Source organism: Xylaria bambusicola (genome assembly GCF_022495145.1).
Source record: "Xylaria bambusicola strain CBS 139988 unplaced genomic scaffold F5B22scaffold_7, whole genome shotgun sequence".
Classification (NCBI taxonomy): Eukaryota; Fungi; Ascomycota; class Sordariomycetes; order Xylariales; family Xylariaceae; genus Xylaria; species Xylaria bambusicola.
In genome coordinates, this window is record NW_025953560.1 from 255,496 (window position 1) to 282,056 (window position 26,561).

General features: G+C 50.0%; 12 protein-coding genes across 12 annotated transcripts; 9 read left to right on the forward strand and 3 right to left on the reverse strand.

The window, feature by feature from the left end:
- The first annotated feature begins 1,420 nt into the window (after positions 1 to 1,420).
- On the forward strand, positions 1,421 to 3,664 carry F5B22DRAFT_503017 (uncharacterized protein). The gene is made up of 3 exons (XM_047972472.1): positions 1,421 to 1,761; positions 1,820 to 1,978; positions 2,083 to 3,664. The coding sequence occupies exons 1-3, from the start codon at positions 1,574 to 1,576 to the stop codon at positions 3,476 to 3,478; spliced, it is 1,743 nt and encodes a 580-aa protein (XP_047833825.1). The 5' UTR covers positions 1,421 to 1,573; the 3' UTR covers positions 3,479 to 3,664.
- Positions 3,665 to 4,040: 376 nt separating this feature from the next.
- Positions 4,041 to 5,633, forward strand: F5B22DRAFT_503137 (uncharacterized protein). Its single transcript, XM_047972473.1, has 2 exons — positions 4,041 to 5,182; positions 5,263 to 5,633. The coding sequence occupies exon 1, from the start codon at positions 4,706 to 4,708 to the stop codon at positions 5,162 to 5,164; it is 459 nt and encodes a 152-aa protein (XP_047833826.1). The 5' UTR covers positions 4,041 to 4,705; the 3' UTR covers positions 5,165 to 5,182; positions 5,263 to 5,633.
- A 488-nt stretch (positions 5,634 to 6,121) lies between these two features.
- Positions 6,122 to 8,433, forward strand: F5B22DRAFT_594165 (uncharacterized protein). The gene has a single exon (XM_047974031.1). The coding sequence runs from the start codon at positions 6,233 to 6,235 to the stop codon at positions 8,267 to 8,269; it is 2,037 nt and encodes a 678-aa protein (XP_047833827.1). The 5' UTR covers positions 6,122 to 6,232; the 3' UTR covers positions 8,270 to 8,433.
- Positions 8,434 to 8,555: 122 nt separating this feature from the next.
- Positions 8,556 to 10,656, forward strand: F5B22DRAFT_503336 (vacuolar sorting-associated protein). Its single transcript, XM_047972474.1, has one exon. The coding sequence runs from the start codon at positions 8,937 to 8,939 to the stop codon at positions 10,470 to 10,472; it is 1,536 nt and encodes a 511-aa protein (XP_047833828.1). The 5' UTR covers positions 8,556 to 8,936; the 3' UTR covers positions 10,473 to 10,656.
- Positions 10,608 to 11,127, forward strand: F5B22DRAFT_643400 (uncharacterized protein; the record flags this gene model as incomplete). The annotated part of the gene is made up of 2 exons (XM_047978261.1): positions 10,608 to 10,741; positions 10,833 to 11,127. 2 exons carry the CDS (start codon positions 10,608 to 10,610, stop codon positions 11,125 to 11,127), a joined length of 429 nt encoding a protein of 142 aa, XP_047833829.1.
- Positions 11,128 to 12,871: 1,744 nt separating this feature from the next.
- On the forward strand, positions 12,872 to 13,611 carry F5B22DRAFT_643401 (camp-regulated phosphoprotein/endosulfine conserved region-domain-containing protein; the record flags this gene model as incomplete). The annotated part of the gene is made up of 2 exons (XM_047978262.1): positions 12,872 to 12,907; positions 13,156 to 13,611. The coding sequence occupies 2 exons, from the start codon at positions 12,872 to 12,874 to the stop codon at positions 13,609 to 13,611; spliced, it is 492 nt and encodes a 163-aa protein (XP_047833830.1).
- An 892-nt stretch (positions 13,612 to 14,503) lies between these two features.
- Positions 14,504 to 16,120, reverse strand: F5B22DRAFT_594171 (metal-dependent protein hydrolase). The gene has a single exon (XM_047974032.1). The coding sequence runs from the start codon at positions 15,902 to 15,904 to the stop codon at positions 14,822 to 14,824; it is 1,083 nt and encodes a 360-aa protein (XP_047833831.1). The 5' UTR covers positions 15,905 to 16,120; the 3' UTR covers positions 14,504 to 14,821.
- F5B22DRAFT_594173 (IEC3 subunit of the Ino80 complex, chromatin re-modelling-domain-containing protein) lies at positions 16,121 to 18,039 on the forward strand. The gene is made up of 2 exons (XM_047974033.1): positions 16,121 to 16,815; positions 16,886 to 18,039. Exons 1-2 carry the CDS (start codon positions 16,601 to 16,603, stop codon positions 17,661 to 17,663), a joined length of 993 nt encoding a protein of 330 aa, XP_047833832.1. The 5' UTR covers positions 16,121 to 16,600; the 3' UTR covers positions 17,664 to 18,039.
- A 424-nt stretch (positions 18,040 to 18,463) lies between these two features.
- F5B22DRAFT_643404 (DUF431-domain-containing protein) lies at positions 18,464 to 19,743 on the forward strand (the record flags this gene model as incomplete). Its single annotated transcript, XM_047978263.1, has 5 exons — positions 18,464 to 18,788; positions 19,031 to 19,048; positions 19,162 to 19,272; positions 19,416 to 19,534; positions 19,687 to 19,743. The coding sequence occupies 5 exons, from the start codon at positions 18,464 to 18,466 to the stop codon at positions 19,741 to 19,743; spliced, it is 630 nt and encodes a 209-aa protein (XP_047833833.1).
- Positions 19,744 to 19,804: 61 nt separating this feature from the next.
- On the reverse strand, positions 19,805 to 21,571 carry F5B22DRAFT_503455 (uncharacterized protein). The gene is made up of 2 exons (XM_047972476.1): positions 21,086 to 21,571; positions 19,805 to 21,026 (listed from the first exon to the last, which is right to left on the reverse strand). Exons 1-2 carry the CDS (start codon positions 21,230 to 21,232, stop codon positions 19,914 to 19,916), a joined length of 1,260 nt encoding a protein of 419 aa, XP_047833834.1. The 5' UTR covers positions 21,233 to 21,571; the 3' UTR covers positions 19,805 to 19,913.
- F5B22DRAFT_594178 (putative bifunctional histidine biosynthesis protein hishf) lies at positions 21,536 to 23,676 on the forward strand. The gene has a single exon (XM_047974034.1). It carries the CDS (start codon positions 21,911 to 21,913, stop codon positions 23,540 to 23,542), a length of 1,632 nt encoding a protein of 543 aa, XP_047833835.1. The 5' UTR covers positions 21,536 to 21,910; the 3' UTR covers positions 23,543 to 23,676.
- An 88-nt stretch (positions 23,677 to 23,764) lies between these two features.
- On the reverse strand, positions 23,765 to 25,027 carry F5B22DRAFT_661192 (ornithine decarboxylase antizyme-domain-containing protein; the record flags this gene model as incomplete). Its single annotated transcript, XM_047980351.1, has 3 exons — positions 23,765 to 24,195; positions 24,255 to 24,732; positions 24,880 to 25,027. 3 exons carry the CDS (start codon positions 25,025 to 25,027, stop codon positions 23,988 to 23,990), a joined length of 834 nt encoding a protein of 277 aa, XP_047833836.1. The 3' UTR covers positions 23,765 to 23,987.
- Positions 25,028 to 26,561: the final 1,534 nt, after the last annotated feature.

Genomic DNA, 26,561 nt, shown 5'->3' on the forward strand with positions numbered 1-26,561 from the left:
TTACCTAGTAGACGTTGTACGCCAGTAACAGTCGTAACGTTCTTCTGCTCTTGGTCAGAGAGGTGAGGTCCATATAACCACGAAAAGTGAAGTGATAAGTACTCATCTAGGCTGGTAACGCTGTAAAACTACATAGTACGAACGTGTCCCTCACCCGCAGATGTCACACCAGGTCCAAGAGACGGGAGACGTGTCTCGGTACCTTTCATGCTTAATCCGGCATTTGCCGAGAGGTGGTCTCTCAGAAGAGGCTACTTAGTAGTAATGACAGCGGTGAGTGGTAAAGGGACAAGTTGGCGACTTAGATGATCGTCTTAGGCACACATCTTGTTGGGCTTTAGAATCTAGCAGCTACCTCGGCGAGGTGGATAGGATTGTTGTGTCAAAGACAGTGATAAATGATTTACATGTACTTACTGCCTTTCCATCTGTACTGATCGTATTGCCTCATGTCTCGGTGTGTTGAATCGTGATAAATATGGGTTATGACAATAAGTGATCACAGTGCAGCCAACCAGCGATAAATAGGGGTAAATTCTCATACAGATATATTCAAAGATAGATACAGAATTAGTGCGCAATTCCACATGAAATAATAAGTGGGGGAAAGTGGCTTGAACTCATCAGATCGACTGCCTACCCTGATTCAACTGTAGAGGCGTAGGAGATAGATAGCAACAGTGGTTGTCAATACAATTTTCTGATTACCTGCTGGCCATTTGTCCCCCAATTGACAGCCAGTCCTGAACCAAGAGGATGGCAATTCTCTATGGAATCCAATCGAAGGACTGTAGGGGTTTGCATCGCGTTCAATCCATCCTTGACGAGGCGCTCCAGCACAACAGGGACGGGCTTAGGCGTCGGAACACAGTTTATTCAATGGCCAGTGGTAGAGTGAAAATGAACAAATTTCGTACATAATAATGTAGTATTAGTCCGTCGTACAATCTCATGAATGAATTATCAAGTGACACCAGTTGGATGGCTAGCAACTAGGGATGCGATTTCTTGGCCGACGGGTTTGCTGCGCTGTTATAGGATTTGGGGGTCGGGAATTCATGTATGTGAACACTAAGGTAGCGAATAGGAGTCGAGACCAAGGCCAAGAATAATGAGGCTGTCAGAAGCAAAATTCACGACTGGAAACACATATTACCGTAGACTCTCTGCTGTGCAAATGACTGAAACACAGGTGGCGACACCCTGGGCACCGCTGTTGGACCGGAACGAGTGCTCGAAAATACACACAATTCATGTCATGGTATAGTTGTCACTGAACAGAGCGAGATGACAGGACAGGCCAACGCACACATGGCAAATCGCCTAACGATAGGCCGCCAACCGTCCTCACCGCCGCCTTCAAGTTGAGGGTGGATTTCGGCCCAAAGCCTGACCCGTTCTACTCCTGAAAACGTCAGGTCGAAAGCTGGGACATTGGCGAACGTACATAATGCATAAGTAGGAAGATGGAGATGCACAACTGGCCGAGTTGTGATTCGAAGCTCAGATCACAGACCCCGCCCCCCGACCGAAAAATGATATACGCCCCGTTGAAAAGCCGAAAAACAAAACCATGGCGCGCCTCCACTATATACAAGCTTTCATGAATTATCTTCAAGTCCTCGTATGGAACTACAGTCTGGCCGTTGCAAGATTACTTACTAGGCTCAGAAATGCGCCATCATTGAAACCTACAAACCGAAGAGAGATACAGTATTTAATCGGCATGGCTGAAGAAGACGATAAAAGACCTGAATCGTCGTAAGTGGAAGACTGTCCAAAATCCTTCGAGATACATATATTCTAACTTTTGATATAGCCCGTTCGCGGGGTTTACTACCCATATCTACTTTCGTGAAGGCCCAGACTTCGTTGTCCCGACTTCTCTGATCCAGAAATGTCCCAAACTCGTCCCGGACGGTGCACGATGGCCTCCTTCAGCAATACGGGTAGACGATGTCACCTCGAACATCGCCCAGTGAGTCCCCTAAAGTCATTTGCTTTCATTTTGAGCAGGTTTCAGACCTCAATGCCCACATAACTTTGACTGTCTGGCAATTACTAATTTCAGCGTGTGAACAGCATCATTTTCTATTACCTTCTCACCGGCACCTACCAGAGCCTGCGGCCAAAAGGAAGTTCTCACGAAGAGAAGCTCGGAAACGAATTGAAGACTGGCGTCCAATCATACAACGCCGCCCGGACCTACGAGCTGCCAGCCCTGCAGGAGCTCGCAAAAGACGAGATACAACGACTGGCACAGGAGCTCCCTTTCCCGCTCGTGCTGAATCTTCTGCGTAACTTGCACTTAGATCCATGCGAGAGGGAGACTTGGCTCGACGACTACGTGCAAGCGGGTCTGAAGCATTTATTCCAGACCCCGACGGCATTCCTAGACCTTACAGCTGCCCAGGTAGAGCACGATGTGGTCTCGTTCAGCAATATAATTCTGAAGAGTCTGGCCCACTTGCTTTCCAACGAAGTGGTTCTAACTCAGAAGGATATGCCGCCTATGCCGACTCTTGAGCCTGCCGCGATTGAAGACCAACCGAACCATCAGGAGTCTCTCCGCGAACAACTGCTTCGTGAGGAAACACCCGGTCTCGTCGAGGCTGCAGCCCGCAACGAAGAGCCGAATCATTATGCAGAGGTCTCAGAGCCTATAAAAGAGCCAGAACTACCCGAGATAGAGGCTGAACCCGCACCAGTAGCTGAGCCTGCGCCTGAACCAGAACCGGAGCCGGCGTTGGAGCCTGTTATCGAGCAGCCTGCACCGGAGCTTAAGCACGACCATGCCTACGACCATATTGACGAGCCCGTGCCCGATCTCACAGCAGACGAACCTGCATCTGAGCCCGCGCCTGAGACCAAATCTGAAGAACCCGGGGCCTTCACCACGTTTGGCGCCAAGAATGGTTTCAAACCCTCGATATGGGACTGGGGCACCGACACCACCAAGCCGAAGACAGAAAGCCCACAGCCCGAAGACGAGCCCATCAGCTCACCCCCTGCTCTAGTAGAATCTCCACCCGAGGCTGTCCCTGAGCCGATCCCTGAAGCCCGCGATACCCCCATCGAATACCCCGAGCCCGTCTCCGTCCGCGACTTCTCGCACGTCCTCGAGCATCAGGCTCCAGCAGACGACATCGCAGTGCCCTCCACGACTACCCCGGAGCCGACGAAGCGCGCCGAGACGCCGGTGGGGAGGACGGACAGCAAGAAGAGACTGTCCCTCTTCCGCTTCGCGACCGAGCCGGCAGACAAGTCGGCGGACTCGCGGGAAAGCAGCCGTGTGCAGACCCCCGAGCCCGCCAAACCCGTCCCTGTCGAGGCCCCCAAGGTCGAGCCCAGAGTCGAGGATAACAAGGGTGTGAGCGCGGACGACGCCGCGAGCCCTGGTTCGTCAGCGTCGGCGGCAGCGGACAAGAAGAAAAAGAAGAAAAAGAAGAGCTTGTTCTACCGCTCCGATGTGCTTTGACTATACGGCGCCGTCGGTATACCCAATACATTTTGGATGTGAGGAGAATGGGAGTCGTTGGATAACTGGATGCTGGACACTGAGGAAATTGTATGATTTGGTATATTGGCATATATGACCTGTTAAGGTGGATGAATGCATGGAGGAAAGAGTCGATTTGTGATATACATTGGGATTAAGGATATTGTGTAGGGATTACTGCTTGACGACCACGCTCTCTTTCTTTTGTTTATCTCTTTCGCTTAGTACATAGGACAACTGGCTGGGCGGTATCTGCGATTGAATTATATAAAAATGATTGTTTTCCTTGTATGACTACTTACACATTTAATTGGTATTCTTGTCAGCGAAGCATGTTTCTAAATCTTCGGTTACTCAATCCATCTATGTGAACCTGTTTCGTGAAGAATGTCATTGCGTTCTGCTTGATGAATGGCCTCCTTGATACTATGTGAGAACTCTTGGACGTTGGCTTTGTCTCTGGAGAAACTCAACGAGTCTTTGTCGTGATCACACGAGAGATCGACCACAGTGAAGCCAGGCATCGTAGCTAGAAGTTTTCGAAGCTGGCCTAGTAACCTCTTATGCGGAAATCGGTTGTTGAAGTGGTTTCCTGATCACCGAGGCCCTTTGAATGTCCAGGATCGCGCTTAATACCCCGCAGTACAGTACACCCTAAAACAGGTCATGGCAGGCTGCAGCGTAATGATGTGGCCGAGCAGCAGGATGCTATGATGCGGACAAATGCCCGCTCTGCTGCTGCGGGAGTGTCAGGATAATAGAAAATCGGTATGGAGTTGTTGTTCGGGGAGCGACGGCCACGTGCAATCGAGCATTAGTCAACCTGTGCTGGGGTTAGGTCACAATTGACTACCACCGGAAAGTTGCTGAATCTGCAATATGAGTCACAGGAAACGTTTATAGAACTTGGAACAACCAACTATGATGCCGACTTTATAACAATTTGCTCAATGGGTTACAAAGCTATTGAAAGGTGCCCGACGCTAAGACGACTGCATCGTCATCGTCGGCTTCGGGTAAGCGCCGTGCCGAGGCCGAGGTCGCGGGAGATTCATTATGTGACGCGGGCTTGAATATCAAGTATATAGGCCGCTGTACAGATTTCTTCTCTGCGTTGGACAATAGTTCAATTTTTACGGATCAGCAAGCTACGTCACCAAGAGTATACGCATCATACGGCCGTCACAACACTCTCATATAGACACGATGGCAACAAACAGCCTCGCAGCAGGCTATGTCTTAGTCGAAGGGTACCCTTCAGTAGAAGACTACCGGAACCTACGAGAACAGAGCGGCCTATCACCCAGGAATGAGGAACAAGCCACCAAGAGCATCGCAGGTAGCTGGTACGGCGTGTACATCGCGGAGGAGACAGCACCTACGAAGGCCGTGGCCATGGGTCGGGTTATTGGCGACGGCGGATGGTATTTCATCATCGCCGACATGGCGACTCTCCCGGCGCACCAGAGGAAAGGTCTTGGCGATGTCGTCTTGAAGAAGCTGCTTGCGGAGATCGAGAGGCGCGCGGCTGAGGGGCAGGCATATGTTACGCTGGGTGCTGACCCGCCGGGACGTAAGCTGTATATGAAGAACGGGTTCCAGGATACGATGCCGGATACTATGGGGATGGAACGTCATGTACAGGGCCAGGGCCAGGACCAGTGATCCGCCCTAGGCTTGTGAGTGAGTGATTTGCTATTACATCGTGCATGGCGGCGTGAAATGTGTTTGTGTCAAGTTCATATCGTGCTGATTTTGAATAGAATATCCAGACTTGTACACATATTCGGCCATTCGTGGCGCAGTGTGGTGTGAGGTGCACGGGACAGCTATCTTTCCGCCAGATCGGCGAGCCTTCCGGTCCTTCTCTGGCTATGTGTGTACCGTGTCGCGTGTCTCTAAGGGCGACTCTTGGTTGATGACAGCTGTGGTAAGTCAGCCTCAGGCAATGATCTACCGGTATACAGGACGCGCGGAGTAATACAGTGTGCGTCCTAGCATGAGCGTCTTACTTGTGGACAAGGCAGATCCACGACTGTCCGATTGATCAACCAAAACGCCGCAGCTTAGTGCGAGAGCCCAGTCCCTTTTCCATCACTCATTCTGACATTCTTTATCGTAAGCTGTGCCATTACGGTCAGCCTGGAGCAGAAGGCAGCTTTGTGTCTCGGATTCGCTTGAGACAGGTTATGAATGGCGACTGTATAACATGGGCTGGCGCCAGGGCCTGGAATTGGGGCTATTCGCAAGGAACCCTTCCTAGCTTAGGGGCTACCTCTGACTCTATATATAATTGGACTGGCTTTTCAAATTATGGAGGTCTGCAAATAAGTCTCAAATAAAAGAGGGCTGAATAGCTTCATTTTCCATAGAAACTATATGCCTTACTAGAGGTCTTTCGCAAGTTGTGCGGACAAAGTCCGTAGGGAGTAAGATGTTTGTAGCGGTCAGCGTGTGTGACAGATTTTGATGATAATCTGTGTAGCTCTACGCCATAATGTCGAACCATGCTCGCCAAACACCTCACATAGCCACCTTCGCTGTACGCCAGTTATGTGACCATGTTTCGAGTATTAATCTACGAATATAGCTGCTCTCTGTGACAATATCTATATAATTTTCGTTCCGGCTCATTTTGCTGTATCCCTGTACACGGCAACTCGCCCTGCTCATTCTCTTCTGATATACAGATCATCTAAGTCTAGAGGATTTCCAGAAGTCCATCACAACCAAATGGCTGCCGATTCTAGTCCTCCCTCGTATGCGTCGATAGACAATGGGACTCATTCTCATTCGTACGATATAACATATCAATCCCCTCGCTTAGAGCAGACAGCTCCATCCACGACTATGTCTCTACACGAGCAGCATGAAAACGACTCAGCGCATGGCAAACGGCACTTCTTCTTTCACGGTTGGGTCACGGAAATAACCGCCTCATTATTTTCTGCAGCATGTCTTGTTACAATCAGTATTTTACTGGTTATCTATCACGGACGCCCTGTTACCAGCTTTCCAGACGGCATCACTTTGAACACAGTGGTCGCTGTTCTTACAGCGGCTTATAAAACCGCGCTGCTATATACCGTATCTTCCGCAATTGAGCAGACCAAATGGAACATATTCGCAGCTCGAGGTCGATGTCTTCGGGAATTTGAACGCATAGATGAGGCTGGAAAAAGCCTTCACGGAGCCCTGAGCGCGCTGATCAACATCCCATGGTCTATCGCCTCGCTAGGTGCAGCCATAATCATCCTAGGATTTCTCATAGACCCCTTTGCGCAGCAACTTATAAACTCGGTCCCTTCTCAAGTCGCAATCAAATCCGATTCTGTATGGACCGAGGTTTTTACCAATTTTGACATAACTCCAAGCATAGACGAATATTTATCCGAAATCGTTGAATACTTAGACAGCGCTCTCTTCAGTAATGCCAGTCTTTATGATAGACAGGCTCATTGCCCAACCGGCAATTGTACGTTTCCATCGGTTGAGAGCTTGCAATGGTGTGCCAAGACAGAAACCATCGATGTAAACAGAGTAACCTCGAATTGCACGGGCGAGGATAGGGTTGATATTTTTTCCGAGATCAAGGAATATCAACTATCCACTGGAAATGCCAGGACTAAACATCGGCGTTGCGATTTTTTCTTGGATGGGGACGAACGGCCACTCACCGGTCTCACCCAATCCTTTACAGTTGGGACTGAGGCTGAACGGTATGGCACCGGCTTTCCCCATGATCCGGGAAGTAACAAGCCTATTTCTTTCATGACATCTCCCACAGAATTTCTGCGAGCAGACTACGGATGGGGGGTGACTGGGGACAGTACATGTGACACGTGGCTGAACATATCCTGTCCGCCAGCAGTGCTTACTTACGTGCGTCTTAATGGAAGCGATCTAGACGTCACCAGACCAGAGTGGGCAGAACAGTCCGTGTTAACCCTCTGTAACGCCAAGTTAGAAGTGGTCGTCAACTCGGGACACACGACTACTAAACCGACCTCTTTGCAACATGGTCGATTCCTGCTCAATGGCCCGTGGGGGGAGTTGACTCACACACCCGCGAAACTCTGTTTTATTCCAGGCGAAAACAGCAAGGAAGGTTCACTGGATGCCGTTAGACATACCCATGAACAAAAACCACAGCATTCAAACTCAAGCTTGTCGTTCTGCTGGAATAAACCGAATGACTATATCGAAATGAGTTCGCCCGGCCCTTTTTGGTGGGATCTCTTGTTCTTTGGTCTAGGCGTCTTTGCCGAAAACAGGGTTGTAGCCACCAAATATGAAGTATCGGAGAACGGAACATCAGACTTTTACTATACTTACATGGACAGTTATCAAGATTTCATATGGGCGATGTGGGCGAAAAACCTGACTGGTGTCATGGAAAGCCTAGTGGCAGCCATGAATAGCGCGTCGAATATGTATAGCAACAAACGTGTGACTGGGAGCTATCTTCAATACGAGACGATATTCCAGATAAGATGGGAATGGATCGTTCTACCTATCCTGCTTAATATCCTCGCGATTGTGCTCCAGATCGTCGTCGTCCGGCAGAGCAGACTGTTGGGGCAAAAACAGCTCTGGAGGGGATCGGTACTGGCTGCTCTCTACCATGGTGTGGATGATAGAACGGTTCAGTCTCAAATGGATACTATCGCCGACATGCGAAAGGATGCTGACAACAGGGTTGTGAGATTGCAGCTTTCAAAGAATGGGAGAGCTATGCTGATGCCTCAGTCTACTCAATCGCCAGCGTGAAGCGATGAAGCGGTCCTTGTAGGACATATTATTGAACCCCGGCTGATTGAGTAACCACTTTCACTGTTGCTTTGCATCATTTAGTTGAGTTAATGGAACTGATATAATTTAGTGGTATTATACTCCGTCTCATAAGAGTGAATTTGAAGATGCTGTGGTTTGATGATGGGAACAACTGATCAGTGCGGCTGACGTTGCGAGGTATCTATTTTTAGGCCAAGTACCTACGTAGTAGAAATGGAAAGTACCGTTAGGAAAATACAACAACTTTGCATACATCTCACTAGTAAAATTAAGTATTTATCTATCATCGACATCACTTAGTAGAGTACCTAGCTATACTTAGTGTACTAACACGTAGTTAGGTCCCACCGTCACCTCTACAACTACCTACAATACAACGAGATGGCCATTCCATGACACCGATATTCATCCCTTGTTAGCTTGGGCACGTGGGCCAACGGATATGAACACGAAGTCGACAGCGTTCAATCCCTCACTATAGTTTCGCTTCGCTTTTCTTTCGTTCCTTACGTTCCTGTGACTGACGAGGAGTATCCCTCATTCGTGGCCCACATGCTCAAACGGCATCGACTCTCATTCCCACCTCGTCACCTTGTGTTCTTCCGCGCAGCCTAAGACCACCACACTTCGCATAGTCTCACCCATGCACCACCTACACCGCGTCGCCTTTGTCGTCGCTACCTTTCTTATTATCGTCCTTCTCTTGACAGAACTGCCGCGTGCTCTCAACCCGGTCCCGCCCAGCAAGGAGAAGGCTGACGCCGATCAGCGATGGGTCAACACGTCGCCTTACTGGCTTGATCGCCAGGCATGTCGCTGGCTGAGTATATGTGGACTCATGCACCTCAAACCAGATCCACCTGAAAGAGTCGGGTCTGCTAAAGAAGATGCGTGCGCAAATGCGGGTGCTATGAGGCGTCAATCTGTATCCTCTGCTCCCCGCGCGGATGTTAGAATTCACATGAGTAACGAGACGAAAGAGTTAAGGGGGGTACCAGACTATGTGCTCAATTACGCGCCGCTAGTTCATCTTTACTCGGGGGAACACTTTTGGCCCTCCGATATAGAAGATCATATTAGGCATGTAACGCCATATGCCGATGGCATGCTGCTCAATCGAACAGAAGCCGTGAATCTAGCAACCTTGAACCAGTTGGACATGCATCCCGGGGTTACGTTTCTTACGAGCAACGATAATGTTGAGTGCCGCCCACCATGGCTTCACAGTGCAGCGAACATCCCTGTCCCCTTCGAGCACGGAACTGATGACTACGATGTCGATATTGGAACCTCGGAAAGAAGACCGCTTCATGAATACTCAACTTGGTTTGACGTCGATAAAGAACATCCATTGCACCGTCTTTCGTATCCGGGCGAACAGCCCGATCGTGGAGCACGTATTCCGCCATTTTCACGTCAATCATATGCTTCACGATCTCGTGAACGACACCGGATTGCGACTCGGGACACACAGAATAAACCTAACGAAGAGGGTTACTCCCGAGCACCAGCAACCCTCATTTTAGTAGACAAAGGGTCGGGTGTTGTTGATGCATTTTGGTTCTTTTTCTACTCATATAACCTGGGACAGACTGTCCTTGGTACTCGGTATGGAAACCACGTGGGGGATTGGGAACATGCAATGGTTCGGTTTATGGCAGGTGAGCCTCGTGCTATATACTTCAGTGAGCATGAGGGAGGCCAAGCGTATGCCTGGCAAGCTGTGGAGAAGCGTGGAAACGCAACAGAAATTCAACGGCCGGTCATTTACAGCGCTGTCGGCAGCCATGCTATGTACGCCATGCCCGGAAATCATCCTTATGTCCTACCATTTCAGATGCTGAAAGATGTGACGGATCGTGGACCGCTCTGGGATCCATCTAAGAACTTCAGGAGTTACTGGTATGACTATTCAGCTATGGAAGGAGAAGGGTTAGAACCAACGAAAGAGAACCCCGATGCTCCCACAGGTTGGTTCCATTTCAACGGCCGATGGGGCGACCAGATGTATGGTCTTGATGACAGGCGCCAGTGGAGGCTCTTCGGCCAGTACCATTATGTGACCGGTCCCCAGGGACCCAAGTTTAAGAATCTGGGAAGGCGGGAAATGTGTCTGAATTCAAGGTGTCGAATATTACATTCCATTGCTGAGGGTATGAAGGGAAGTTGGTTTTCATAGAAGCATTGATTTTATCGGCGTACGAGAATAGAGCAGGCAGGCAAGATACCCAATAACATGATGCATTGAGATCGGCGGCGCCGAACGATTTTTATACCTTCTGGAAGAATAGATCGCATGACATGGTCCTGAACCATGGTACCGATACCCTGGAACTGGCACACTCCAGGCCGCAATGATGTTGCTCAGGTTCTGCTTGGGGTAGCATCATATACACCACACCAGTTCATAACAGTACCATCAGATGATGCAAGCAGCCAGGCCTCGGTGTACGGGGTATCGTGTTGCTCGCTGATTACAGTAAGTCAGCTGTAAACGCCAACTCCACATCTCCTCATTCCATGTCTACCCCAGACCTAGGGCTCCCATGACGAGCTTCGCCTTCAACACGCTCATCGGCCAGGTTAATGAGATTGCCGTGAACGCCGTGAAGTGGAAGTACTTCCTGCTGTTCGCGATTGCGAATTTTACTAATGCAATCTTCATCCACTTGATCTTGCCCGAGACGAAGCAGTTGCCGCTCGAGGAGATGAATTACCTGTTTACCCATGAGTCGTGGATTATCGCGCGTGTTGATCTGCAGAAGTACACGGCGCATCTGGCGGCTGACGTGGAGAGGAGAGCTGCGGGGATTAGGAAGAAGGATGAGTTGTAGAATGAAGTGGTGGGAGAGGATGGGTGTTGGAGAAGTAATGTAGGGGCCTAGCTGATGTATTTATTCGTTCGTATCTTTAAGCACTGTAAACATTTTTTTATACTACCAAGCTGAACTAATGTACTCGAGAGAAATCTTGAAGGAGTACTCGACTAGAATGTAAGCCGGATGTATTGAGCCATAAACGTCGACCATACAACAACAGCGCGTTAGAAACAAAACTATCATAGAAGTGAAAAAGAGAAAAGCCGCGTTAATTTCATACGATATGATTTATTCCCGACATTCTGTAACACGACTGAACATATAGGTATATGTTACTCCTGCTAACCATATTCCAGAGTTCCCTAGGCGACAATATCGGAGTACAGGAAAGCCAAAAACGCCATCTCATACCACTTATTCTTAATTATGACCTACCCAGGTACTGCCTTTATGCGATGTTGAGTATACCCGCCTAAAAACATTCAATGCACTGGTAACAAGGAGGTTGCTTTGAGTCACCATGGTTTGATATTTCACATAGCTTGGTGCCTGACCTCACCTCGTTTCGGGATTTCAGGCTGGAAATAGGTAACTGGGCAATAGGCGTACGAGTACAGGAGAGAATGGCCAATAATCTTGGTAATGGCAATTCAAAGCAAGCTGTTCTGCTTTAGTTGTAGGTCGCCCTTTTCCGAATCGCCCGGCAACAGCATGAACAAACAAATTTCAAGGAAGCAAGGGGATGTCAGGCCATCTCTGATAAAAGACCTTATATAGCCAGGTAGACTAAGCTGCGCATTATGAGCTCGTCAGTAGCGCAGGTGCTATCCAATGAGAGAACTCCAAGCAAACAAAGCTACAAACAAACATAAAATATCAACCAACTACGGCATAATCAACAATTATGGGAGCAAAATACAATGCAATGCACGCGGTTGCTTAGCTGTCTGATCATACAATATATATATATATATACATATATCATATGCCAACAACTATTGTAGAGTTTCAAGTTGTTCTGGTCGACCGCATGATAATAAGTACCTCTTTTGCTCGTTGTCGTCCCAAACTGTCACTCTCTACTTTGCTTTGAAAGAGAAGCTCAGACCCGCCAAAGCAAAGCACCAGTGGTCAGCAGCGGCGCATTAGCCAAGAACTAACTGTCAGACTTCAAAGGGAGCATTTCTGTGGTCGGCCCACTCATTAGACCAACATCTCAAAGCCATACCTATCGGATTTCAGGCATTTAGTGCAGGTGGGCAAAGAGGGTAGAGCAAAGGAAAGCTGAGGAATCAATTCCGTCAGGGAGACCCCACCACGCTACCACTGCCGGAACGTCACGACACCCCAAATCGCGTAGCTTTAGGTGAATAGCTACCTAAACCCCTCTAGGCCAGTGCGCTAGCTCCCTTACGTACATGGTCATTTAGTGACTGACTTAGCTACTGACTTCGTGACCTACAGAGGGGTGCACACTTATCTGTAGACCACACCACCCTCTGTCTCCTCTTGCACCACACCACCACCACCACCCACAATCACGATCGTCACTCTCACCACCACCACTACCTCCTCTTGCCGCTCCTTACAAGACCCCCAGATACACGGACATCATAGAAATACGACAAAGCGACCCCTCTCACTGTCTTTGCGGTCTGTGAATTCGACAGCCACGTTCAACCAGTCAGCGGCGCAAACCGAAAAAAGTACCCCACTGTCAACCAAACACTGTCGATTCATTCCTCTCTCCTTCGTCGCCATGAACCCTCACCAGAAGAACAAGATTGACATCTCGGTTAGTCCTCCAGCTCTTTGATGCTTTAAGCCCTCACACGCCTCAATGATGCAGACTGAGCGCATAGAGCTCTGCTGGTCTTCACCCCACGACTAGGGTTTATGCGCTTTACCTTTGTCCTCGCCCTGCTTCCCAAAGTTCTACGCAGATCCCATTTCGAAGCAAAGCCCAGCCCAACCCAGTCTGATCAAACCATACAATAAACATGCCACACTAGAGTTGCAACTAACACCCCTCTTCTTCTCCAGTCTCTCACTCCGGATGAGCAGCGACTCTTCCGCCTCTACGGCAAGCTGCCCTCCAAGTCGGACCACTTCGCCAAGCACCTAAAGGAGCGCAAGTACTTCGACAGCGGCGACTACGCTATGTCTAAGGCCGGAAAAGGCGACAAGCTGGACACGGGAAGCGTCGGCAGCCAGCACCCCGTCCCTGAGAACATCCCTCACTTATCGAGCCCGAGCCAGAGCGCCGGCGGCCTCAATGGCGGGCCCGGCCACCAGCACCACCCCAGCATCAGCAGCGGCACCAGTGGTCATCAAATCAGTGGTAGCATTGGTACCTCGGGCAGTCCTGTGAAAGAGAGCAGCTTGTTCAAGAGCGAGTCGAGCACTACTGATGACGCCGATGTCGAGAGCGAGGGACAGACGCAACAAGATACGCCCGGCGCGGATACCGCTGCTAAGCCCATTCCTATCCGAAGATGATGCGGTACTACACTGTTCACTTTGGGTATTTGCTCTATTGCGGCTGCGTTGATGATGTGTTGATATTGGGTGGGTAGCCCAGCTGGTCACTCCCAAGTCGAAGAGCATGGCAACAAGCAACGGGCATGGCCTAGCATACAGTGATTACAAAGTGTCAGACTGGAGTCGGGCGTTGGGTTCACTGCAATGTTGCATACAACTATCACCACCACAACACCCCTTTACCTAGGCTCTGGTCCTGGCTGCCTAGGTGTTATGCGTTTCTTGGTAGGGATTGTGTGAATCCTCATTTTTTTGGTCCCAAAATTGGCTCCGCGAAAACGGCAAGGCAAAAGAAGGAAACCACGGCGAAGCGCAGTTTTGTAGGATGTAAGGGAGAGCGGGCTCGTTTCCATGATGAATTTATGAAGTTGCTTGATGTGAATCGCTGTCGTTTCATTTATTTATCTACATCCCCTTTCGCGGCGGGATCTCACGGCGTTAGGGTTTTGCTTTCTCACGAGATTTTCCCCAAATGAGATTGGTCTTCAAGAGACTGTGACAGTAAGGCAGAGAGAGAAGGGTGGAGGAGAAATGTGAATGAAAAAGTAAGAGGTGCATTGCAGTTTGGAAATACTGCGTGCTCTCATCACTTGTCTCTATCACTAGAATACTCGCTTAGTTGATGACTATATCCATCCTCTCACCTTTTGCTCTGCTCGTTCAACGTGTACTGTGTACTATATAGCATAGCATAGCATAACAAAATATAAACCTAGTGGCCGTCGAATTGCGTCTGAGATGTTGGCTGAGCGGCATCGCTGACCGAGTGAACGTCGGTTGGTATAAGTTGACATACACATGATATTAAGGAGCATTTATCTAGAAAGACATAGTTATACAGAAAGTACACTTTCTATACTCATGTTGGGTATATTCGTCACTACCACGTGGAATTATGAGTTTCTCACCAGTGCAAATTGATACCAAATATGAATGTGGCTAACTGCGTTGAACTTTCGAACATCAAGTGATATGTACATTGTTCGGCCAGCTACACGTACACACTAAAAGTCCCTTTTTTTTTTGCCCCTTATCCCGTGCCAAAATCGTAGCCTTTTGGGCCCAATATGAACAATCGTAAACATCGTAAACAGTGTTCGTAACTGTCTTTTTCCTTTTTACTCAATGTTTCTCATTTTCATCATGTTTATCTCCGGCTCATATAAGTTTAAAATGAGCAAGCCTTATCAGCCATGGCCTTGGCGCCTTCGTATGTCTTGTTTCCACCAATGAATCCCGAAGCGTGCACGAAGACACCGCCAGGTACACCGCAGATCTCGTCAAGACCCGAGTCGCGCGCCCCCCTCCAGGGCTCGGGAAGCGCCTTGCGGCTCTGGAAGGAGTCTTTGGATACGGGCACGGCCTGTATCCTCCACTTGGCGTCGGGGGTAGGCTTCTCCGGGTACAGCACGTAGAGAACCTTGTTCTTGTCTTCTACCTTTTGATCCTCCTCCAGCGTGTACAGGTGGTCTTTCCAGGGCACGGACAGGCCATCGAACACCATGATGCGCCCCTCAGGGTCGAATTCCAGGCGTTTTGCGTACGCAGCGTGCACGATGGCGCGCGCCGGGAGCCATGCCTTCGTGTAATAATCGAGCTCGCGGTCAAACTCCTCGCCAATGCGCTTGCTCGCCACCTCGAAGTGCGAGTCCTCGTGGGCTTGCGCCTCGACGGGGTCAGAGGGTCGCACGTCGTTCCAGTTGGGGTTCAGACGGCCGACGACAGCGCCGAGCCCGAAGCCGCCCTGGCTGAACCGCTTCTCTATTCCCGCAGCGGCCAGTGCGTCAGGGTCGTACTCTGATATGCCGTTGTCGTGCGCGTCGAGCGCCTCGATGAACGACTCGTAGACCTTGCGCCATACGACAGCCACGTCCTCTGCTTCCTCGTCCTGCTGCAGCTTCTGCGCCACGAGCGCCCGTCCAAAGTGCATATACACGAGCCCTGCGCTCGACAGCTTCGTCGGCCGGCCGGGGAAGGTGGTCGTAAAGGTCCGTTGGTGGTGGTCGTAGCGGTTCTGAGCAGCGTCGTATTCACCACCAACGTCGACGACTGTGTGGCAGGTTGCTAGCACGGCTGGGTCGCGCGTCCGCACCAGCGAGGCTGAGTCATACGTGGGCAATTGGCGTAGCATGTGCACGGCGAGGGCCTCATCGGCGTGGAAGTGGCCGTTGTGCGTCCCGATCAAGACATTGCTGTCGGTCTTGATACGTTTGGCAGCGTTTTCTGTCATCCTTGCGAGGATACGAAGCATACAATTGGGGAGAGTCAACAGAAGGTGATTAGAAGAATGCCTCTCTTTTTCTACACTTTTGACCTTCTTTGAATCAGGCAGACGAGCCGGTGCCTAACCTGGGAGAGCTGCTGTGCTGCAAATAAATGAATGGTGGGGTTTTGCTGCTGAGCTTCAAGCAGATTCAAAGCAAACAGGGATGCCAGGGCCTGAGTGGGGTATGTTCAATAGCGAGGTACGTACCTGGTACATCGGAGTGGTACATTGGAGGAGGCAAGTGCTAACAAGAATCGAATGGATGCATCCATCTGTCCCGAGCTCCTGCCAGGGAACGCGTGGTTGACAGAAGGAGGCGTGGCACGCCCTAAAACGGCAAACCCTTGGCTGAGGCCGCATTCACTGCCATCCACTGCCCTGTGCCATCATCGCTGCAGCCCCCAGCCCCAAAATTCTTCATTTCCAAGCTTCGATCTTTTCATCGAACCACAACACGGGCCGTCGCGCTCTCCAGTCTCATATCTGTCCAGATTTCATGTCTCCAGTCCTTCTCTTACCTTCTCTTCATTGCCTGCTTACTTTTTCTTGACACTTCGCATTCTGTAATCATCCATCTCGCATCCATTCCATCCTTTCGTTCAACATACTGTCCATCATCGCGCAACAGTAATCATTGCATCCTTGTTTGACGCGACTGCATACACATAAGTCGGTCCAGCTATGGATTTCTCCGGAGTCAAGACCGAGCCGGGTCTGCGAGACCGCCTTCATGACGATGCGCAGACCACTGATGCCCGACCATCCTACAAGTCGTGGAAGAAGAAGTACCGCAAGATGCGCATCACCTTCGATCAGAGAATGCGCGAGAGCGAGGATTTGCATAGCCTTGAACTCAAAGCCATGCAAACTGCAAAGCGACTTGCCATCGAGAACGAGTAAGCAAGGCTTCGTCTATCATCTTCCCAACTGTCCGTGTAGGTGTTGCTAACGAATCACGCAACATAGCCGCTTGATGGACATGTTATTAGACATCAACGAATCGCCTCAGATCCCCTTTGAGAGACGCATAGACCTGAACCTCGAGGACGAGGAGGATGATGAAGACGATGAGACCGAGAGTGACGACTCGGATACTACCCAGAAGCCCACCAAGTCTCTTAGGAAGCTCATTCAAGAGGTGCCGCATCAGAGCTACGAGGAATATGTACAGCGATTTCCTGAGTTACAAGAAGACTTGGAACCCGAAGATCCTCAGACTTATCCAACGTCCTTCCTTTCCGCAGATGACCTTGATGAGTATCTATATAAGCTCGATATGCGGCTCGGAATCAAAACAAAGCCATCTCTAGCACCATCGGCTCTGGGGACCACCACTGTTACGCCACCGCCCGCAAACTTTGCGTTACGTAACCCTACCAGCGTATACAACTGGCTAAGACGAAACGCACCTAAAACCTTTTTGCAGGATCTCGAGAAGGATAAGGATAAGGACGACCGTGAGAAAGAAGATGGTCGTAAACGCAAGGGCGGCGCTTCACGTAAGAGGCAATCTACAGCTGGTCGCAAAGAGAAAGAGAAAGACACCGCCGAACCAATGGACTGGGATGATGAGGCTGGCTATGATGCACCTGCTGCTACCACACTCAAAGGAAAGAGAAAGCGGGACGATGATGGCGGATATCGACCCAAAGGAGGATCTAGCCGGCCAACTAAGAAACGGAAGAGTAAGGACTTGAGTGAAAAGCCAGCTAAAACTACCAAGGGGAGGAAATCACTTGGTTGAGCGTCATTAATGGGGTGCCGATGAATATGGGTATAATAATTGTATTTCTATCAATCATTTCGCATTGGTAATGGGGAATAGAGAATGGGGAATTGGGGTCATCTACGAGCCTCATACTGGCGTTTGGTTTCAAAATGGGACACATGTATACTACGAGTATCACAGATGGGTTTCTTCTGGCTTGTTGACTTCGGACAATAACAAGGTATTCATGAAGTCAGGCAGTTCCATTACATCCTCGATGTTTCTGGCGACGATAGGCAATCATTGTCTTAAGATTGCTAGTAGAGTCTTTGTGGATTGGACTTCGCAATAGATATGCTGCGACAGTCCAATACAATGTGTCGCCCAACGATGTATAAGTGAAGTATCCAATCAAAAAACTCATTTGCTCTTTAGTGGATCTCACCGTTGAACACAGATTAACCTCAGCAATATTCACACGCCAATTCTAGTACGTTGCTAGCTGTCCGAAAACTATAGAAAGAGGAACTGACGAGATCTGCAAGACACAGGTCGGCTTCCCTCTGCAATACGCCTAGAGATATTAGGTTTCTGATTGGTCTGTCTCTACGTCATCCCACCACACACCCACGGTACCTTTCCTCAGCTTCATAGAGTCAATCGTATTTACAAGTTCACGACGGCTCATGTAAAAATCTAGATATCTACCTACCTACCTACGTGGACAAACAAACACACCATCAATCCAATTAACCCAAGCAAGATTTCTCTTAGGAAGAAGAGGAACGACATACTTTTCTATCTTATTTTCCCCAATCTTTTTCACAAAAAATAAAATGCCCATCCGCAAAACCTACATAGTAGAGCACCTCGACCCGGAGCTCGGTCCCTGGTCGGAGCTCGAGTACATCACCATCGCGCGAGAGACGGGCCGCGCGGGCGGCTCCTTCGTCCTCTCCAGCATGCCGCCTTCGCTCGTTGAGAAGTTGCCGGGCAAATTGACGAGCGAGCCTGCGTTCCGCGCGGAGACGAAGGGTGTTGAGGAGTTGTATCCTGGCGAGGAGAGGAAGAGGGTGTGTCTTTTGGACCCGCGCGCCGAGAAGGATATTAGTCCGGATGATAAGGCGAATTTCGATGTTTTTCTTTTTGGTGGTATTTTGGGTGAGTTGGTTTTTCTTTTCTTTCGTTTTTTTTCTGTGTTTGCTGTTTTGGGGGTTATCTTGGTCTTTTGAGCTGTGTGGGCGAGTGAGTGGCAGGTGAGGTGGGAAGGTCCGTGGTGATGTTTGTTGTGCTGGTAAAAGTAACGGGCTTGATGAGAGCACATGAACGCTTAAACGAAGCGACATTTCTCCCTTCTCTGATATGATTTGGATAACATGACTGACGTATTCTTCCATCTATAGGTGATGATCCTCCTAGGGGTAAGCATCTCATCACTTCAGCACTTTCACAGCTTGTCAAGCACGATATTACTCAGCAATCGGATAAGAATGAGATGCATGAATAAACTGATCATATTGACTTATACATATAGATCGCACCGGCGAGCTCCGCGTCAAAGGGTTCGAAGGCCGACGTCTCGGGCCCGTACAAATGACCACAGATACTGCTGTGCGGGTGACGCGGATGGTTATAGATGAGCAGTGTATGTTTAAAATCTCCCTTCCCTCCCTTCCCCTAATCAGGACTCCCCATTTCACAGTTTTATCATTGTCCCATGAACAATAGCCTCATGTTAGCTACAATTACGAGGGCCTTACTCTCTTCTGACATGCTGAAAACCTCTAGTCACTCTGAACATGGTCCCCTACGTCGACCACCCGGACCTCAAGATCAATGAGCACGAGAGCACCGAGATGCCCTTCCGATATGTCAAGGGAGACGATGGCAACCCAGTTATGCCAGATGTGAGCAATTATCCCCCTTTATTTTCCTACCATACTATAATGCCACCTCACTGTTTGAAAGTCTATCCTTGCCCTTCGTCCTTTCGCTTTATTCACATGGCTCCAGTCCATGGTGTGAGAAGGATCGGTAAGCTGACAGCTGGGCGTTATAGGGAATGTTAGACCTCATTAAGAAAGACGCCGACAAGAGTATCGACGATCTCATTTGATGGAGATGTAGAAAGTAAAATTGCCGAAATGGTATGCTTTGGGGCTGGGACGGTTTTGGTCCAGGTATTCAGCAATCTTCAGTCCCCTATCACCTCCAGGCAAAATATATTCATGGAAATGATCGATTGATTGTATTAGTGATTCTATATATCAGCCCTTATGGCCAGGCTCAATCATCATCCTCATCCATCTCATCATCTTCGTCTTCCTCGTAGTCGTTATTGTCGTCAGACTCGGCCTCGTCTTCATCCTGTTCATCTACTTCCGCGACCTCCTCCAACCGCGCCGGCGAGCTAGCTTGCTCTTCATCTAAATCGTCCCAGCGAAAGGGAGTCGGCGTGGATACAGATTCACCCTCAGCCGGAGGCGTACCGGACGCGGCGGATGTTGAATCGCGAACTGGGGCTTCTTCGAGCGGGAGGAACGCCCATTTCCCTCTCCCTCGAGCTCGCCCACTTCCTCTTCTCCTGCCACCGCGCCGCGGCCTCTCGTCGGACCCGCGGGCAGCCTGCGATTTACTTGAGCTTACCCAGCGGCCGCGGCCGCGCGTTTGGATTCCCTTCGCCTTCATTTTCGCTCGCTTTCCTTGCATGCTGTGCGCAATGATCGTGACGTCGTCGGTCTCGCCTTTGCGCCGCTTGATAGCGATCAGATCAGCGAGAAAGTTGCGCTGGTCGTTTCTCTCCTGGGTTGCCTTGGGATCAACAGGCGGAATGACCGTTTGCGGCAAATTGGCACTAGCACGTTGACGCTCTCTTTCACTGACTTTCGGCCTGAATTTCTGCTCCGTGACGTTGATGCGCGACGAGCTCGCCGCTAAGAGATCGACTCCATCTTCGAGACTTTTTAGAACAGGTAAAGAATCATTCGCTTCATGCCGTGTAAAAATAAGTTCGGTCGTTGCATTCTCGCACCATTGCCCGGAGAACACGCGGCCTTTGTACGAGATGATGGGGTTCTCGGAATGTAGTTCTAATATCTGCACTCTCTCGTGATTGGAGCTGTCTTCGCCATTCTCCTCCCCTTTAGAACCGGAGAGCTGTTTCCCCCGATCTTCGCGTAGCGTTCCATCCTGATCTTCCTCGTCACGCTCCGCATCAGAGCTAGCAGCACTACTAGCAGCACTATTATGCGAAGCGTTTTTAGCCGCCTTACGCCTGTTCAAGAACATCTCACTTGCTCTCTGGATTTGCCAGCTACCGCGTGAAGGGAATGGGTTGTTCTTAACTTGATCTTGAGCCTTAAAATCCGCCTTGGACAAATCCAAAGTTACGTAGAAGGTCTGGCGCGCGTCAGCTTCACGGAGCATGTGGGGAAAGCATTAGAAAAACGGCAAAATACCTCCGTTTGTGTAGTTGAATATTCATATTCCCATTCGGAGTCATCCTCTTCTTCATAATTCCCATGTTTCTCTGACGATGATGATGATGCAAAAGTTGTGGCCTTGGGGCTTCTAAGCCTAGGGTCTAGCAGTTCGAGACTAGCCATCAGGACGACGTTGGCTGAGCTTGTCTATTCTCTGATTGTGAGTTGGTTTCATTGAGCAAGTAGTACAGCTCTGAGGAGATACTATAATTGCAAAAATGGTGTGAGGCTCGCTATTGATTCGGTTATCTCTGACAAGAGAATAAATAGCAGAGACATTGGAGAATTCAATACTACTTATGTAGCTTGAAAGGTCCAAAAGATTACCTAAAGTTGAAGCTCGGGTGGGCCCTGGCATTAGCGCCGCATACACGTATGAAGAACCTTGGAAGGTGCTTACTTATTTCAGCGACTTTAGGGGGCGGTCACAGGCGGCATTTCACCCCTACGATATCGCAATTGGAGGGGCACTGGAAATGCCCCTCCTCACGACCGGACCTGTCTAGTCCAAGTACATAGCTAGAAAATGTGACTCCCATGATCCACGCAGGACTCTTGAGTCATCTAGAAACAATTCATCCATATTGAAACCTTTATTTATTCAATACACAGTCTATCTTACTATAAAGTGTACAATTATACACCTCTCAGTTGTACCCGTGAGCGATTCAAAAAGGTCTTCCACCACTCGACTTCACTTTATTCCTCACAGCATTGTGACTTAGCCGCTAAGAAAGACCTGAGTTTCGTCACTTCGATTCTAGCATTCTTTTTTTAGATTCACACCTTTTCATACCGGTCATGCCGACAGTTCACCTGCTCGACTATGTCGCGGGCAACATACGGTCCCTCGTCAATGCGATTGAGAAAACAGGCTACAGCGTAGAATGGATACGGTCACCCGAAGACGTAGCAAAAGCCGACAAGCTGATCCTGCCGGGCGTAGGGCACTTCGGCCACTGTCTCAGCCAGCTTGCCTCCGCCGGCTATCTTCCCGCCATAAAATCCCACATAGATGCCAACAAGCCGTTTATGGCGATATGCGTAGGGTTACAAGCGCTCTTCGAGGGATCCACGGAAACACCCGACGTTCCCGGCCTGGGAATCATTAAGGGGAAGCTGGATCGGTTCGACGACACCAATAAAGCCGTCCCACACATCGGCTGGAACAGCGCCAACGCATCGGGCAAGAGTTTATACGGTCTGCGGCCAGAGAGCAAGTACTACTACGTTCACTCATACAAATACCCCTACGTAAAGGGGGAATTGGAGAGCCAGGGCTGGACAGTCGCTACAGGTTCATATGGGGAGGAGACATTCGTCGGCGCCGTGGCGAAAGGGAACATACTGGCGACGCAATTCCACCCCGAGAAGAGCGGTGTCGCTGGCTTGAAATTATTAAAGTCCTTCCTGACTGGCGAAGGCGAGAAGACGCTAGGACAAGAGGTAACGGGTCCCGCGCCGACAGGTGGTCTAACGCGGCGCGTCATCGCGTGTCTCGACGTGCGGACGAACGACCAAGGCGACCTCGTCGTGACGAAAGGCGACCAATATGACGTGCGCGAAAAGGGCGACGACCGCAACGTGCGCAACCTCGGCAAGCCCGTGGAGATGGCCAAGAAGTACTACGAGCAAGGCGCCGACGAAGTGACCTTCCTCAACATCACGAGTTTCCGCGACTGTCCGCTCGCCGACCTCCCCATGCTCGAGATCCTGCGGCGCACCTCGGAGACCGTGTTCGTGCCGCTGACGATTGGCGGCGGCATCCGCGACACGGTGGACACGGACGGGACCAAGGTGAGCGCGCTGGAGATTGCCACGATGTACTTCAAGAGCGGCGCCGACAAGGTCTCCATCGGGTCTGACGCCGTCCTCGCCGCAGAGGAGTACTATTCCGGCGGGCGCAAGCTCTGGGGCAACACGGCCATCGAGCAGATCTCCAAGGCCTACGGCAACCAGGCCGTCGTGGTCAGCGTCGACCCCAAGCGCGTATACGTGCCCAAGCTCGACGCAACGCGCCACAACACGATACGCACGCGCGTCCCGGGCCCGAAAGGCGAGGAATACTGCTGGTACGCCTGCACTATCAAGGGCGGCCGCGAGACGCGCGACATGGACGTCGTCGAGCTTGCCCAGGCCGTCGAGGCCATGGGCGCTGGCGAGCTTCTTCTCAACTGCATCGACCGCGACGGGACCAATAGCGGGTTTGACCTCGAGCTCATCAGCCAAGTCAAGGCCGCCGTGCGCATACCCGTCATCGCGTCCAGCGGCGCCGGCAACCCAGCCCACTTCGAGGAAGTCTTCAGGGAGACGACGACAGACGCCGCGCTTGGTGCAGGCATGTTCCACAGAGGCGAGTACACTGTGCAACAGGTCAAAGACCATCTTGCCACGACAGGATTAGAGGTACGAAAGTACGAGGGTGAATCATAACCATGAGAGATCTAGGGCCAGTTTTCCTACTTCAAACTTTACATGCTACATCTATACAGGCGTTGGTGATTAAAAGGGGTCAGATCACGTAGTGTAAGAGGCACTATCTGGGAAGTATTAGAGGACTTGCATGTATATTGATTGATTGATTGATTGAAAAGCTATGGCTTCGTCCCCGTAGAATTGCAGAATTCGGATTAGTCCACGAAAAAACTCCGGTCCCGTGATGCATGCTTTTTGTAGTTTCCCAGATCAACGCGCGATGCAAATGCAGGAACGGTTACCGAAATCCATGCGATGAACTCCAACTCCATGACAGGTGCAAGTCGAAAAATGATTTTGTGTCAATGATATCTCCTCCAAAGCTGTACTGAGTAGAACTTTTTCTTGGTAATGTTCAGAGAATGAATCAAGGCATAAGCCCGGGGTTAAGAAGAAGGAGTGACTAGAGCTCCATTCCCAAGAAGAACCATTTGTCGCTGACGACGTCGAGTTCGTCGGCCCAATGGTCCAGAGTAGTCAGTTCGAAACCGACCCATTGTAAACTTCGCATCAAGGATTTTGCGTGGTCTTCTGGCATGTGTCGGTCCATGCAGATGACGACGTTAGAGCATCCCAACGGAACATCAGCCAATTCGATCAAAGCAATGAGTCTGTAATATGGTTAGTACGTGCGGAAGGGGGCGAAGATGTGAAAAAAGGAGATACGTACGCTTGCTTGAGATCCTGGCCGACCAGTCCGCTATCGAAGAATGCAAACAGTGACTTTTCGTCGCCCTTTTCGGCCACAAAGGCCCGGAAACTTGCGCCTCCCGCGTAATCCCAGAATTCCATCCATGCTTTGGCGTTGACAGCGGAGTTCATGCCACTGCGTGGTAACGAAGACGGTGGTGTAGGAGGATAGTAGTCGGGCGGCGTGGGTAAACCGAGAACACCAGTCAGGCAGGAGCCATTACCAGCCGCGTTCCGCTCACCTTGGAACACAGCGTTCATGGTCTCGCAAAAGAATCTCTCACATTCTTCCCTGATCTGAAATGTTGCCCCCCCTCGGCGGCTAGTGGTAGTAGTGCGGTTTAGGTTGTTGGTCGTAGCGTTGTCGGAGCTGCGCTTCTTGGGTTTGGGCTGCAGAGCAAGCTCGTTGGACGACGTGATGGCCGCGAGGGGGGGACTTGACGGAGGGGATGGTAGTCCTGAGATAGGAACCTCAGGAATACCACTCGGCCCCTATTGACAATTGAATGTTAATTTAAGCATGTACTATCACATGGTATCTGCAGCGGAGCGAGACAATGACAATGACAGGAATGAGAACTGAGTCATCAGGATTGGAGACTTACCGGCAGCCCCGGTAGTGCAGTAATGGAGGCCCTTGAGCGAGGCGGCAGAGTCTACCAGGTAGCAACTGGCGAGGACATTCGCTTGACGGGTAACGTCCTCGCCGTAACAATTACTACTACTTGAATTACTGTTTTTCATGGGCGCCATTATTGATGAGATCCAGAGCTGTTAATTACTAAGGAAATGGCTGGGTTTGGCTTGTCGATCGGGGGCGGGGAAAAGGCTGTGATCTCGTTGTTTCTGAATGAAGGTTAGAGTTGGCTGCGGAATGAGTCGCGGTGAGTTGAGTTTTAGAGAAGCTTGGGCTGGGAGAACTTAAAAGAGACGAGATGTGAGGCTCAATTAAATTGGTAAGAGAATGAAAAAGACGGGCGGTCAAGGAATTGGGCACTTTCTACTGTAAGTACCTACATACTTAGTATGCGTCTAGCTAGCCCAAAAGGCAGGGTGGGGCTTTCTGGAAACAGCCAGAGTTTATCCTCGCAACATCCCTGTATCTGCCAGTATCTACAGTAGCTAGTTACATGTACTGGTACTTACCTACTGATAGACAGTACAAAGAGAGCCAATCACATGCTGATCCCTCAGCACACAATGCTCCATACCCCGCATTGCTATCACGTGGGCTCCAACCGTCGAGCCACCGGTCTGAAAAAGGCGGCGCCGTCTAGCCCGAAACAGTGTCTAGCGTACTGTCCAGCGTGCTCTTGTCAGGCTTCTGTCCTTCGTCCAGACCATTGATATTACCACTGAAAACCACTTAAAACAACGACTACGACGACTTGATACTCGCCACTATCACTTGGTGGGATCTGGCGAGTCTGGTGGGCAGCAACTGGACTCGTTGCGGAAGCAGCCGTTGCAGCTGCGGACTGTGTCTGTATCCTGGTCCGAGTCCCACCACACTGTATGATATCTGGAAGTTTGATTGACTCCCTGGTCCCCGCCACTTCCAACGGTCCTTTTATTCTTGTTAGGTAAGTATTCCTTAACAAACAAAACATACATTTGATTGATAGACATATGACGACATAGCTCATACAAAGAGTTGATACTATGAGACAACATGGGGCCACTTTCGCCAGCACAAAGAACTGCGGTGTTGCCGGCAGAGGTGATTCGACGGACCACGCTGACGTTATTCTACAGCAATGTATCACTACATAGGTACGGTATAATACGCATATATATATACAGCTTATTACCTTGACGTTGGTAGTAGGATATAATAAGCACCTTGTCCAATGCTGCTCTATTCTGCGACTAGCCAGCTAATGAGTTTGATGAAATATAACGTAGCTCACGTCATTATATTGAGATAGTCATCATGTAAAACAACCTTGAAGCATTCATAGAAAGCGCAGAGAAAGTGACTACAAATGTAGCGTTAGATCGGGGACGTGGGCAAGAGGAGAATCCCAAGGAAATGAATTGGCAGCCTCGCCGAGGCAATTCTCTAGCCTTCGCCTACCAATAGGCAGTTGTTTGCATGCTCAGGCAATGGCAGCAAACAATAAGAGGGGCCCCCTGACATACATACATGGATTCAAACTATGTGTCGTCAACCACGCACAGTTCTTTGCAACAATTTTTCTACACTACAAAGGTCAAAAAATAACTTCCAATCTAATAGCTCAAGCATCTTGGCCATGGCGGTGACGACAAGTCTGCAGCTGCGCAG